This window comes from Cololabis saira, chromosome 17 (genome assembly GCF_033807715.1).
Source record: "Cololabis saira isolate AMF1-May2022 chromosome 17, fColSai1.1, whole genome shotgun sequence".
In the NCBI taxonomy this organism is placed as follows: Eukaryota; Metazoa; Chordata; class Actinopteri; order Beloniformes; family Belonidae; genus Cololabis; species Cololabis saira.
Window position 1 is genome coordinate 19836794 of NC_084603.1, and position 13882 is coordinate 19850675.

A 13882-nucleotide genomic window follows, 5' to 3' on the forward strand; every position below is an offset into this window, starting at 1 on the left:
TGACATGAAAAGTGATTGGACCATCCTGACTCTTGATTTTTAATCCATTTTGTTCCTGTGATTTAGGGTAGGCTTTATGACTTTTGGCAGCCTTTGGCTGCTTATAGAAGCATCCAAGAGGTTGCTGAAGGAGAAGAGGAGAAACGGGGGGAGAAAATGGAGCCAGAAGAGGACATGGAACTTGTTCAAAGACCAGAATAAAATGGCGAAGAAGGTGCTAAGGATGACACAAACAAAAAAAGAGGCCACACGGGCAATAGCTGGTGACTTTACACAAGGGATGCCTGAAATAACGCCTCAAGGAGTGGATGAGCAACCAAACAATAGTCTGGGAGAGCAGTCTGGTGCAGAGAATGAAACTTCGTAAATGAAGAAAAACATCTCCCTTGGCAACATCAAGTGATTTAATGTAACAGGAATGTACTTGTTTTGGGACCTTGATGGCCTTTGCCTAAGTCTTAAAATTAAATTTGCACTATAAATTCAGTAGCGTAGTCTTGTTAATACCTAACTTTTAGGTTTTTTTGTTGACTATAGTGGATTGTATAATACAATGTATATAGACCATTTTTATTTTTTAAGATTACTTGGGGCAGAAGCCTTGTATATTTGTTTTTTACTGCATATATTTTTCCCCCCTTATGAATATTTAACTTAACGAGAAACAAATGATATCTTGTTGGTTGCACCACTGTTTTCACTTGTCAATATATATTTTGAAGGAGAGCTTAAGATGAATAGCTTCTTTGTATGTAAGTAGGGAGTCATTGTAAACCCCCCAAAAGTATGCAGTTATGTAGGTAGGTAGGTTAAATGTTAAGGTTTTACTTATGAGTACAAAAACTAAATCTGTTCTTTACCATTTCTTAAGATATCTTACATACAACTCCATATGAACAGTGGATCATATATAAAACTGAACTTTTTATCTTAAGCTATTTTTTTTTATTTCAACACTGATTAGAAACAAGAAAAATATTTCTGAAACCAGAAGTAAAGAAATGCTACTTCACTTTTCACGTGACTGGAGAGGTTGCAGTCTGACCATGGGTTCGACATCAGCACGAAAGCCCTAACTTTAAACAGAGATTACAATGAATATGTTAGGTGTTAAAATGTGTATTAAAAACTATTTGGGTTGTTTAAAAAAAACGTAGGTCGTATTAATTTTGAAAACTGAAATCAACTTTATTGTAACTAGGGTTGCCAACTCCCTGTAAAATAAATAAGGGACATCTCATCAGCAGGGCCGGCCAACCCGATTCTCTTCACCTTTCCTGGCGTGGTGAATTTTATTAGCCCCTTTTTTGAGTGAATTTCAGTGAAACAATTTTTTAACTATTTGACTGGAACCTGAATTGAATTAAATGCATATTTTTGAATGCCATGAACACATGGAAAACAAATTATTATCCAGCAATTCACTTTAATACAAAATAACAAAATGAACTGAATAAAATAAGTATCTTTCTTAAACAGAAACCTGTCCTGCCTTAAAATTGTATAAATTAATATAAAACAATAGAAAGAAAGCAGAACATCCATCCCTTTAATGGTGCACATTGTTAGTGCAATAACAAAAGTGCAAACAAAGTCTGTAAAAAACTTGTAAACATATTTGTGCCTCAAAGGCCATGACTGTAGGCTACAGGTAGTAGTAAAACTTATGAATTACTTATGAACTCAACAGCTCAATGCCATTTTCCATTGGCATTTTATGACTATTTTTTGACTCAGTAATACGGGACAAAGTGTGTCCCTTTCAGCTCAATACGAGACGTGTGCTTTAGTTTATAAATACGGGAGGATTTCATTTTTCAAGGGACGGTTGGCAACCCTAATTGCAACAGACCCAGTGAGCAGTAAAGGCTGATTTATGGTTCCGCGTTACACCAACGCAGATCCTACGGCGTAGACTGCGCGTCGCCGCGTACCCTACGCCGTCGATTTAACGCGGAACCATAAATCAGGCTTTATATTCACTGAGCTCCTTGTCGGCTCGACTTTACTCCGCCCCACTTTCACCGGGTTGCTAGGCAACGCAGTCAGGTGACTGTCTGCAGACAGAATATGGCTGACCTGTCAGAAGACCAATGAGGGAAAGGCCAAATTTTGCATAATCGATCTTATTTTTTTCTTTTTTTCTGACCGCAATTGACCCTAGTAGGCAGCATTTGACCAGAAGTGTTCAAGGTAAGGGTGGCAGCGCTCAGTTTCGAGAATTATATCTCACTTTCGTGTCAGTCGGAGCAGCAGTAGTCACGGTTAGTATGGGCTAGCTAAGTGAAGCTAGTGGCTAACCAAACAGTCCCCGCTTTCATTTACTGAGAGAAGGTAGTCCTCCTTGGATAACTTTATGTGTAACAATTACCTTTCGCAAATGTGTCAGGGTTATTGCAAAGCCAAAGCCAATCTTGTTGTATCGCGAGTGAACCACTCAAACTACATTTAGCATTTAAAGGGAAATTACAAGCTCATATGGGTTTGATATGATGAAAGCTGGTCACATTTAGCAAGCAATCGTAGAATTAACACTTGAGTGTTTTTGTGCGAGTTGGGATCAGGAATGCGTTGAAGTGAGATGCATATTGCACGCAGAGATTTCTAAAGTGCATTGCTTAAAACTTGCCCGTAGTAGGATGATCTGTGGCACACAGTAATTGTAAAGTATGTGCCGTCACACATTCCAAGAAGTTTTTGCAGATTGATCTCTGTTCCTGGCTTATTTTCCCGTGAACTACTTAAACCTTTGACCCGAAGGTAGACGTTCATAGTAGCTGTTAAGCTGTAAGGAAACATCCTGTGTGATTATTTGATTCCGCTAATTTGATGCAATCGACTAAAATAAGAATGCCATACTGTTGCCGTTACTCCAATGTCATCTATAATGCTTGTTATATAATATTGTAACTGTAAATACTCATGCAAGCTAATGCAGTCTAGTGTAGGCTTGCCACCCGTCCCTTGAAATACGGAATTGTTACGGAATTAAAAGTTGCATTCCGTATTGAACCAATGCGGGACATATATTATGCTCTTTATTTATTGATATCATAATATACAGGTGAAGGTTGGAATTTGAAAAATTTGAATATATTGCAAAACTTCATTAGTAGTAAATTCAACTAAAGTTGAAACAAATATATTATTTCCCACTACATTCAAAGTGAGATATGTCAAGCCTTTATTTGTTCTAATTTTGGTGATTATGGCTCACAGTTTATGAAAACCCCAAATAAGAAATCTAAAAAATTTGAATATTTTATGAAATCAATAAAGAATTAAATCATCAAAATGATAACAAAGGTATAACATATCTTGCTTTGCATGTAATGAGACTATGTAATGTATTAGTTTCACCTTTAAGTTGAATTATTGAAATAAATGAACTTACACCATATTCTAATTTCCTGACCTTCACCTCTAGTTATATTATACATCTTGGCTGATGTGGCCATACATAACATAGGAGGATATTTCAGTTGCTAGTATGGTTGGCTGTCTGTACAGTCATGCAAGTTCAATGCTATTAAAGCACTTTAAACTTTAAATCAAAGCATTTTGTTTTTTTCATATAAAATAAATAAATTTCTACATTTTTGCATGCACATGCAATGCATCCAATATAAATTCCCATTTAGTCTTTATGTATCTTATCATCTAGAAATATTTATTTATTTATGTTCAAGCTGTTCAATCACCCCCCCCCCACACACACACACACACAAGAAAAAACGACAACAAAACACTGCAAATACAAGTTAAATTATTTCCCACAGTGAACTTTCATATTTAAACAGTCTTACTCACGCTTCTTTTTAAGTATATACAATACAACTTAAACCACAAAAGGAAGATTATTGCAAACTTAGACACTGTTTTCCTCTAGTTTGTTAGTGACATCTATTTAAAATCTTGAATTATTGTTTCTATTCATAACACCAAGTGTTCTTCTTGCAGATGAGTGCGTTGCCAGAGGGAATGGCAAATGGGCCGAGCCGGCGTGAACACTTGGAGAATAATGCTCATATATGGGAGAGACCCTGGAGTGTTGAAGAGATAAGACAGCACAGTGCCAACTGGTCTTTGGCTGCTGACTCAGGGGTAAGTCATAGATGCCATATCCTTATCTTTAAGAGACAAAAAAAAAGAGTAATTGACTGACACAGTAACACAATAATTGAAGAAACACTGCGGAAGTACTTTTGAAGATTGTGAAATGTGCTTTGCAAATGCATTCGTGTTTTCATTGTTGCTTTTTTTTTTTTTCTTTCACAGCTCTTCCTCTTCCTCCAAGACTTCTCCCAGCGAATGTTGTCAAAGACGCATGACATTGAAAAACAGCTAGACAGTCTAATACGTGACACCAAGGCCACGGACAGCCGCTTGCATTCCGTCTTCAACGACTTTCTCATGCTCTCCAATACACAGTTTATAGAAAATGTAATGAATATCTTTTAAACATTTGTTTTGGATTTTAGATATACTTGATGAAAAGTTATCTATTTTTTTGTGTTCTGTTGCAGAGAGTGTATGATGAGGAAGTAGAAGAGACTATTCCCAAGGCTGATCCACCAGAAAAGTTGCCTGAGCAGGTACATTACTATCAAGAAAGTCATCTTACATTATTTATAATTCTTTATTATTATTATTATTATTATTATTATTATTATTATTATTATTATTATAGAATAATAATAATATTTGTTTTCACCCAAGGAGAAGACTCGAGAGCAGAAAGAAGCAGAATTGATTCCTAAGATGCAGGAAGCAGTAAACTATGGTCTCCAAGTGCTGGAGTCGGCCTTTGAGCATCTGGACATCAAAGCAGGGAACTCTGACTCTGAAGATGAGGAGGTCACAGACAGAGTAGACGCCATTTTGGAGCCCAAGGTGTGTTTTTGGTGTAGTCTGAAGGGATTATTGTGACAGTATCTCTTTTATATTATAGTAATTCAATCAGTGTATCTTTTGTTCTGTCCCTCTTAGGATCTTTATGTGGACAGACCACTCCCATATCTGATTGGTTCTCAAGCTTTCATGGAACAGGATGATGTTGGACTTGGTGACTTGTCAAGTGATGGTAATATTCTGATTAGAGCTTTTTTCTTCACTATAATGTTATAAATGATTCTGTATTGTGGTAATTCACTGTGTTTCACTTTTCAGAAATGTCAGTTGACAGTGACAGGGACAGTGTGATTGAGAGTGAAGATGGCAAAGAGGCAGTTGTAAGACCCCCTGTTTCTCTTTCTACCATAACATTTAGTAATTTTCATTTCCAGCTAAATGTCAAAAATAAAAAATTCTGCGTTTGGTGGTTTTTAACAGCATTCAGATGAAGACTTTGATCAGGAGGAGGATGAACATCACAATATTAAAAAGGTAGTTTATCTTGTTTTCCTAGCACATTAAAAAACGTAATTCTATTCTAAGTCAGTGTGTAATTTTGTTATCTTCCCCTGATGTTGATCTAGAAAGCATCCATGATAAGTTATGAAGAGGATGAAGAGGAGGAGGATGAAGATTCCGATATATTTGGAGACTCTGACAAGGATGATGATGATGAAGATGATGATGACTCAAAAGTATGCATGTGCTCAAATGAAAGAATCCAGTAAACAAACGACTAACAAATGATGTGCTTGGATTGGCAAATTGTACTTTTTAGTGATTTAATGATTAAGATGCATTTGTTCCAGAGAGCGATGACATCTAAGTGTTTGTCTGTGTCATTCAGGATACAGGCCCTTCATCATTTGCTGATGAGCTTGCTGCTCGTATCAAAGGAGAAACTTTTAAGAGACCAGAAGGAGATCGTGCATGTAAGTCCCTGTCACACCAAACACTTTGTAGTAGATCCGTCTCATTTCCCTCCTCCATTTCATCATATTTTAATTTAGTGAAAGTTAATACTTCATGGATCTCAGAGGAGATTGACTTTGACAGAATTCCAGGTGACATCACTGCACATGCACACTTATGGATCCTTTTTTATGTTTTTTTTTTCACCATGTCATTGTCTTGGAAGCATTAACATCTAAGAAGAAGAGTAAAGTCAGAAAAGAATCAAAACCTACAAAGTCACATGGTACGACTCTCATCATTCATTCATCATCGTGTTTTTTGGTTTTGTTTAGTTTTTTTGTTAAACATTGTATTAGACATTTTACAGCAGGCCCACTGTTTCCATCATGCCTATTTTTGAAAATAAAGATGTGCTTTGAAACAGCAGCTGAAGAAGACGGCGATGATATGTTTAAGCCACCAAGGATGAATGATGATGATGATGACTTCTCCCCATTCGGAGGGAAAAGTGGCCTCTTCAGTGGAGGGAAAGGTCTCTTTGATGATGATGATGAGGTGCAGAAAGCAAAAAAAATGTTAACTAGTCATTCTAAAGCATTTTAATTCCACATCACCTCAGCTCTTTACAAATAGAATCTGAATTGTATTTGTGTTCTAGGGTGATCTTTTCTCTGATGCACCAAAGCCTGTGTCAGAAGAGAAAAGAGCTTCGGATGAAAGCATAAGAAGCACAGCTCAAACTGCAGGTAAGGATAGTCGTATGGGGCAGGGGAGGTCGAGTAGCAGAATGATATAGTTTTACTTTTTCATCTAGAATCTATCAAGAAGATTCCAGCAGGTGCTGTCTCAATTTTCCCAGGTAGCAACAGTCACTTGTATGCTAAAAATGTCAGTTTATTTTCTACGTCATCATGCGAAAACCAACCAAATTACTTTCTCTCAACAGACAACAGCCGCTTCACTTCGAGACATGACTCTGATTCTGAGGAGAGTAAAGAGAATGGCACTTCAGCTGTTAAGACCAATGCCATCCCCAAACTGGCTCCCACAGGAGCTGGGCTGTTTGATGATGAGGATGAAGACGATGACTTTTTCAGTGGTAAAAGCTTGAAAAAGTCTGACTCTGGTGAGTGAATAAGCAATGGGCTGCTATCTGAGTTATGATGGGATGTCCTTTACTTGTTTATGTGGAACTTCCTGTTTTTCACTTCAGCTGTACAGGAGAAACCCAAAGCCAAAAAAGCTATTGACCTTTTTGACGATGAAGATGAAGAGGATGGTGATATATTCAATGACAAATACAGTGCACCACCTCCAACCCAGAGCAAGCAGGAGGTTGTGAAGGAGAAGGTTAACTCCGCTGAGAAAAAGGTAAGTAAAGACCTGCTTCACTGCTGCTGATGAGCAGGATGGGTTTGTTAGTCATGCTGATCTTTTCATACTATTATTGAACTAAATTGCTTTTTCATATCTCCCTTTGTTTTGGAATTAATTTTCTTCTGTAGATCCTCCCAGGAGCTGTTTCCATGTTTGGTCCTGGAACTAAAAGTTTACTCACTGAGGGCCTGAAAAGGCAACAGCCATCAACTAGCGAAGAGTCTGAGAAATCCGAACAGGTCTGAATGGACCATTGTTTAACAATTTACTCCTGACAAAATCAAATTCGGTGTGTTTTCACATACAAAATAGCAGGTTTTCAACATAGGGGCTCCATTGGGATTTAATAACGGCTGACTGCTAGCCTGTTTCTGAAAACACTGGGACACCAAGTAATATATAAAAACAAAATGTATACTTGTAATTTTCTTTTCAAAATATACTCCCATTTAGAGTTTGATGCCAGCAACAAGGAGGAAGAAAAATGTTGCATAAGTCAGTAACTTGGTTGAGTACAAAAAGAACATCTCAGAAGTTGAACTGTTTAGAAGTAAAAACAGAGAATGGAAGTTAAGATAACATCATATGTGATCCAAAATTGTTAAGATTAATTTAAACCAAACAACACTCAAATCAGTGCATGATCTCAGGAACGACTGTTTTTGGAGAACGCTGTTTGCTGCTCATTACAAAAATGTACTTTAGATCAAAACTCCACTAAGCTATCTGAGCTACCCTCTGTGGTCTGAAAAATTAAAATTTTAGATATTTAGTTATAAATACATATTTTGCATCATATGCTGCTGTCCAGAAGTTTTTGTTTGTTTGTGAAGATCATGCTTAGCTCAGAAAGTTGCTAAACTCCATTGTGAACATATTGCAAAAGCGTCACAATCAAGTCCACGTGCTCAAGAAACCTGACTTATCAGCCTCTGAAAACGTTTGACGTTTTGATAAAAATAAATATATTACAGAGGAGGTACTGAAAGGTGAAGAACCTGAAAATCTTATAACTTCAGGTAACTTTGTTTTGGGAAACCTCGAGTGGCATCAAGTCACTGCATTGTTTTAATCTTCATTTTCTTCACATGGTGTTCTTACTTTTGAAAACAACCAAAAGAGCCAAATTTGATTTAGTTTGGGATACACAATAGACCCGCACTCTTCTTTACAAAGATTTTTTTGTTGCTTTTTTTTTTTGCACAAAACTATAATCGGATTCTTTCAGCTAAAAGTTTATATTTGGGTTGTGAATTCCAGAATGGGACTGCTGCTGATGATGGGAAAGATTCTTTTGTGCAAGCGCAAACACCTCCGACCAGAGGCCTCTTCTCTGATGATGAAGACGCACAGGTAAAGATCTCATTCAAACCATTGAAAATTATGAAAGAAATTTAAATCAAATTATTTTTTGCATATATACAATCACCAGCCACTTTATTAGGTAACCGAGTGTCCGTTGCATTACTCATGTATTAAACCTCCACAGATATTTCCAACAATCACTAAGAGCCAGTCTAAGCCCGAACCTACTAGCAAGGTCCCTTCATCATTATTTGATTATGAGGAAGAGGAGGTAACAAGACTTTCTCCTCAAAACTAAATTGAATTGCTTAGTTTTTACTAATAGTACATCAGTATAACCTGGTTCTTCACATTGCAGGATCTGTTTGCATCTGCAGCTAAGTCTAAACCAAAAACGGACCGAGCTAAAGCCTCCACGCCCCAGCCAACCAAGCCAAGCAGCTCACTCTTCAGTGATGATGAGGTTGGAAAATGCAAAAAAGTCATTTTTTTGTCTGGCAGTTTTTTTTTTCTTTTATCTGAATTGTAATATTATTTTTTCTGAATGACAGGATGAATGGATTACTTCAAAAGGTAGCACAACAAAACCAGAGTCCAAGACAGGGGGGATGAAAACTAGTGCCAGTGCCCCGTCCAATCTCCCCAACACCAAAGTATCTCAGAAGAGCAGCTTGTTTGATGATGAGGAGGATGTTCTGTTTGTTCCAACAAAAGAATCAAGGTATTCAGGGCATTGAAAAGGCTATTCCTTCAATCTCTTATAAGCTTTCCTCTCTGTCTCTGCTCAGTGTACTGATATTGGAATAATTTTAATCAGAATTTTAAATAACTTCTTACCCAACCCAATTTTTCTGTCACTCTTCACATAGCCAGAAGAAGCCCCAGAGGGTAGCTCTCCTGTTTGAAGATGAGGGTAATGATGAAGAAAAAGGATCGCTGTTTGGCACCAAACCCACTGTCAACACAAACACTGAAGCTCCAGCTAAAGTGAGTGAACTCACGTGAACCTAACAGTCTCTTGAAAGGGAAATGAAGAATAGCACAATCTAGATTCTGTGATTATTCATATGTCTATCAGTTACATTGACATTTAGTTCTTGTATATCTCTGTTGAACAGACAGCTGTTACCTCTCAAACAACTGCGCCGTCGGAGGAGATTGCAGTTTCTACAACAGCAGCAAAAGACAAGCCACCAAAGCCGTCCGAAAAACCATCTGAGGCAATGTTGCCATCACAGGAGAGCACTGAAAATAAAAAGAAGCCTGCTGGAGCAGTCAGTCTCTTTGGTGGCATTAATGTCCTCGCCAATAAACAGACAAAGAGCCCACTGGATGAGGTAGACTCTGATGACATCTTCCTCTCTAAGGACACCTCACCACCAAACGTTAACAGGGAGGAAAAGAAGGAAGACAAGGGAAAAGCAGTTACCGTTAGTCTGTTTGATGAGGAGGAGGAAGACGAATCAGATTGGAAAGATCCAATATTCACACCCAGTAAACCCACAGCAACAGAGGTACTAAATAAAGATTTAGTAGATCAGATCTCACCACGTTATTTGTTCTAAAGTCATTGTTCTGTTTACACTGCAGCAAATATATATTTGAAACTGTGTCTGTTTATAACTGTACAGCCCACAGAGGAGCAACCGCAGGCAAAGAGCACAGGTGTATTCCAGGATGAAGAGTTGCTGTTCAGTCGGACTCAGCAGAAGGACAATGACCCAGATGTTGACCTCTTTGCCACTTCAGGGAAAGATGCAGTCAGTATATCTATATATATATTTTATATTTTGGGGTTTTGCTCTGTCTTCTCACTGCAACTAAAATGTTTTGCTATGTCCAAACACAGATACTTTTCACTTCATGTTAAGGATACCCTTCTGTATTCACTTTCTAGACTTCCAAACTTGGCTCAGTGAAGCCAGCAGCAGAGAGTCTGTTTGCAGACGAGGATGAGGATGAGGATGACCTCTTCAACTCAAGCAAGCCAAAAACCCCTCCGGTAGCTATTTTTTTAATATGAATTAGAACAAGACTGGTTTCCTACTTTTTTTTTTGTACTTTAAAATAGAAATTGCTTATTTTTAAATAGTCATTTAATTGAACATCTCACTGATTTTCAGAAAGTAGCAGAGAAACCCAGCAAACCTAATGACAAAGCACCACTTGCAAGTCCAGAACCTCTATCTGAGATTCAGGTGTGTTTATTTTAAGCCTATATTCCATATTCTCTATGGCCTATGCACTCATACATATGTGGTATTGATGTAAAACACTTGTTCCTTCTTTTATTTGTTTGTTTTTGCTTCCCAATATGGTGATAAACATATCAACCTGCTGGTTAGCCTGTACAAAGGTAGTGTTATGTCTAGATCAGGGGTGGACAATCCTGGTCCTCGAGGGGGGGGTGTATATCGCTCCAGCCTGATCCCAAGTCCTCCCACTACTCCTGTTAGGCTGTTGTCCTGCATGTTCTAGATGTCTTACTGCTTCAGCACACCCTGGTACAAATGACATTGTCATTAACGGATTTGTGCAGACGTTGATGGCATGCTGGAGATGATCATACATTTCAATCAGGTGTGATAGAGCAGAGCAACATCTACAACATGCAGGACACTGGCCCCCGAGGACCAGGATTACCCACACCTGGTCTTGATTAATACCAGAAATACCTAATTTGCATATAATGTCTGATCGTGCTGTAATTTGACCACACAGAAACCTGCACCAAGCCCTCTAAAACCTAAAGATCCCTCTTCAAGGATTGGGAAACTTCAAGTAATTTAAAATCTTTTTTTAAAAACTTAATCAAACATCTGTAATCTTGACATTTCCCTCTCGCTCCTTCTTAAGAAAGACTATCATATTACCACTCTCACATTTTCTTTCTCTCTACAAGCTTTTTTGTTCTGTTTTTCATGTTCCCTTTTTAAACTCTGCTATGATTAAGCAGCAGAAATGAAAGACCCTTTGTTTCGTTTTGCTTATCTGTAAGAATTTTCTTGCTTGTTCTTGCGGTCTCAGTAATTGTTACTGTTTTTGCTCTTGGACCATTTCCATCTTTTAGTCCTTTTTCTCATTCCTTTCTGAATGATTCATTGCTTTGGACACTTCTGAGAAACTTCATGAGTGTAAAGCTCCCTCAAATGTGTATTTTTGAGGAAATAGAAGATAAAAATAGATGTTTTTAATGGGGATTTAATTATCTTGTGTTCAGAGTCCAAAATAGCTTTTCCAGCCTTGGTAAACTATTGCATTGATTATTTTGTTCTTCTTAGGCCAGTCTGTTGATCAACCCGGCTGCATTGCTCCCTGGTTCTCTATCCAGCCCGTCAGGGGCTCCCAGTTCCTCCTCTGGGGTATCTAGCTCCAGCCTGAGCCCAAGTCCTGCCACTACTCCTCTTGGAGCTCATGCAGACAGTGAAGTCGCAGTGAGCTTTGATACACCGGTCCAAATCACAACGCTGCAGAGCACGAACAAGGTGGGGTTTTATTTTTCTAGAGTATGATACTGCTTGTCTTAGTCTTTTAGTTACTGTTAATATAGTGAAATCAGCACATGTTAGCATTGCTCTTCTGTCACACAGGGTCGTGTCAAAGGTTCTCTCCTTCGAAGACCACAGTCCAGAGCAGCAAGGCAACAACAAGCCCAACAATCTACTGAACATAAAGATGAAAAACTAGGTGGAGATGTTCCTGTGCCAACCCCCAGTGTGTCTGCTTCATTCTTACCCCCACTGAACAAGCCCAGTCATACACAGATCTTTCCAACATTGCCTAACTCAGACGCACCTCCTAGACCCACCACTCCCACACCCTCCCAACCTGCACCCTCTCCGATTCCCCCCAGACCCTCTGAACTGACACTCCCTGTATCAACAAACACTGGAAATAAAGACATAAGCAAGGATATTGGGACTTCAAAGGTGTTGCCACCCTCTGACGAAGATGACCTTTTCGGCTCTGATAGTCTGTTTGGAGCAAACTCGGTCACTAACAAACCCTCCATCAGAGAAACTACAAAAACAACTCTTCCTCAGGCCTCTAGCCAGGTGGCAGTAAAGAAAGACAAAGATAAAAGCACATTCCCATCCATTTTTGATGACAACATTGATGACTTATTCCACAATGTTAAGCCAAGGACAACCACTAAAGCACCTAAGGCCTCATCCTTTTTGGAAGATGATGATAATGACGATGATATATTTGGCCTGAGTAACAGTTCCACTCCTTCATCCACAAGTAGTAGAGAAATCAAGAGCAGCATGAGCTTTTCAAAGCAAGACATCTTTCAGGTACATTTGTTGTGCTTATTCTGTCAAGATACATCTGTGCCCGTAGATTGTTTAATTTACTGCCACTGTTTTCAATTCTGTGATAGGACGAGGCAGCTATTGTGGTTAAAGCGGCAAAGAAGGACAAGGAGAAGACCATTGATGCCAGCTTGTTCGACGATGATGTCGACATTTTTGCTGACCTGACTGACACTTCAAAACCAAAACAGAAGTCCAAGACAAAGGGAGAGATCAAGTCAATATTTGATGATGACATGGGTAGGCAACAGTGAAAAACATGTCTACATTCATATTTTATAATTGTCTGTTTTGTTTATCTCTTGTTATCTTTAACTAAATGTTTTTTTTACATCTGTCCTTTTTTAAAGATGACATTTTCTCAACAAGCACAGTAAAACCAGTGCCCAAGGCTCCTCATAAATCAAAGAAAATGCCACCATCCCAGGAGACCAGTGCAGCAGCAGATTCAAGCAACATATTTGATGACCCACTTAATGCTCTGGGTGGAAATTGATGTTTTGGCTTGGCTAGATTTGTACAGTTGTGAATTCATCCTTTTGCTGTTGAGAGTTTGTTGGAAGATTTCAGATGACTGTTGATAGAGTATTTATTGATAGAAAAATTCTCAATACTGTGGCTTATTTTTGGGAGATAGTCAAATGAATAGTATTCCAGTCATTTTCAAAATTCTGCCATCATGGTTACTATAAATTGTTAGTCTTTATAATACATAATAGCACTTTATAAGCATAACTATATGCTTAGCCTCGAGGCCTGCAGAATTAAACGGTAATTTTTTTTTTTTTTTGGAAGTTCTTTGGCTTTGCCTTGTGAGATTTCTTGCTTTGGTTATGTGCCATATCATCTTTATGAGATATCAGCGTGTTTACTTACTACCGTAATCATTTTGACAAAGTTTTTATTGAGATTTTCATCCATTTCTTAACTTTGGTTGTGATGACAAAGACATTTTTTTTTTAATAACTAAAAAGATGCATATTTTATCTGAAATGTGTGCTGTTATTTCCAGTTTACAGGCGTTTACAGGCGTTTACAGGCGTTTACGTGCACTATCTATTGAGACAGATATTAAT

At 38.2% G+C, this 13882-nt stretch overlaps 1 protein-coding gene across 5 annotated transcripts; it reads left to right on the forward strand.

Annotated features, from left to right (window-relative positions):
- Positions 1-2056: 2056 nt before the first annotated feature.
- On the forward strand, positions 2057-13799 carry washc2c (WASH complex subunit 2C). Of its 5 annotated transcripts, none has more exons than XM_061745215.1 (31): positions 2057-2193; positions 3961-4104; positions 4279-4443; positions 4527-4595; positions 4720-4893; positions 4990-5083; positions 5170-5231; positions 5332-5385; positions 5478-5588; positions 5741-5825; positions 6032-6091; positions 6233-6363; positions 6467-6554; positions 6623-6667; positions 6755-6934; positions 7022-7179; positions 7314-7424; positions 8446-8538; positions 8675-8761; positions 8849-8953; positions 9042-9211; positions 9360-9477; positions 9609-10004; positions 10122-10250; positions 10388-10492; positions 10614-10688; positions 11212-11271; positions 11772-11975; positions 12081-12788; positions 12875-13046; positions 13157-13799. In XM_061745215.1, the coding sequence occupies exons 2-31, from the start codon at positions 3961-3963 to the stop codon at positions 13300-13302; spliced, it is 4299 nt and encodes a 1432-aa protein (XP_061601199.1). In that variant the 5' UTR covers positions 2057-2193; the 3' UTR covers positions 13303-13799. The 5 variants fall into 5 exon arrangements, with proteins under 5 accessions (XP_061601199.1, XP_061601200.1, XP_061601201.1 ...); XM_061745216.1 differs by having other exon boundaries at positions 6236-6363; XM_061745217.1 differs by having other exon boundaries at positions 4723-4893.
- The last annotated feature ends 83 nt before the right edge of the window (positions 13800-13882 follow it).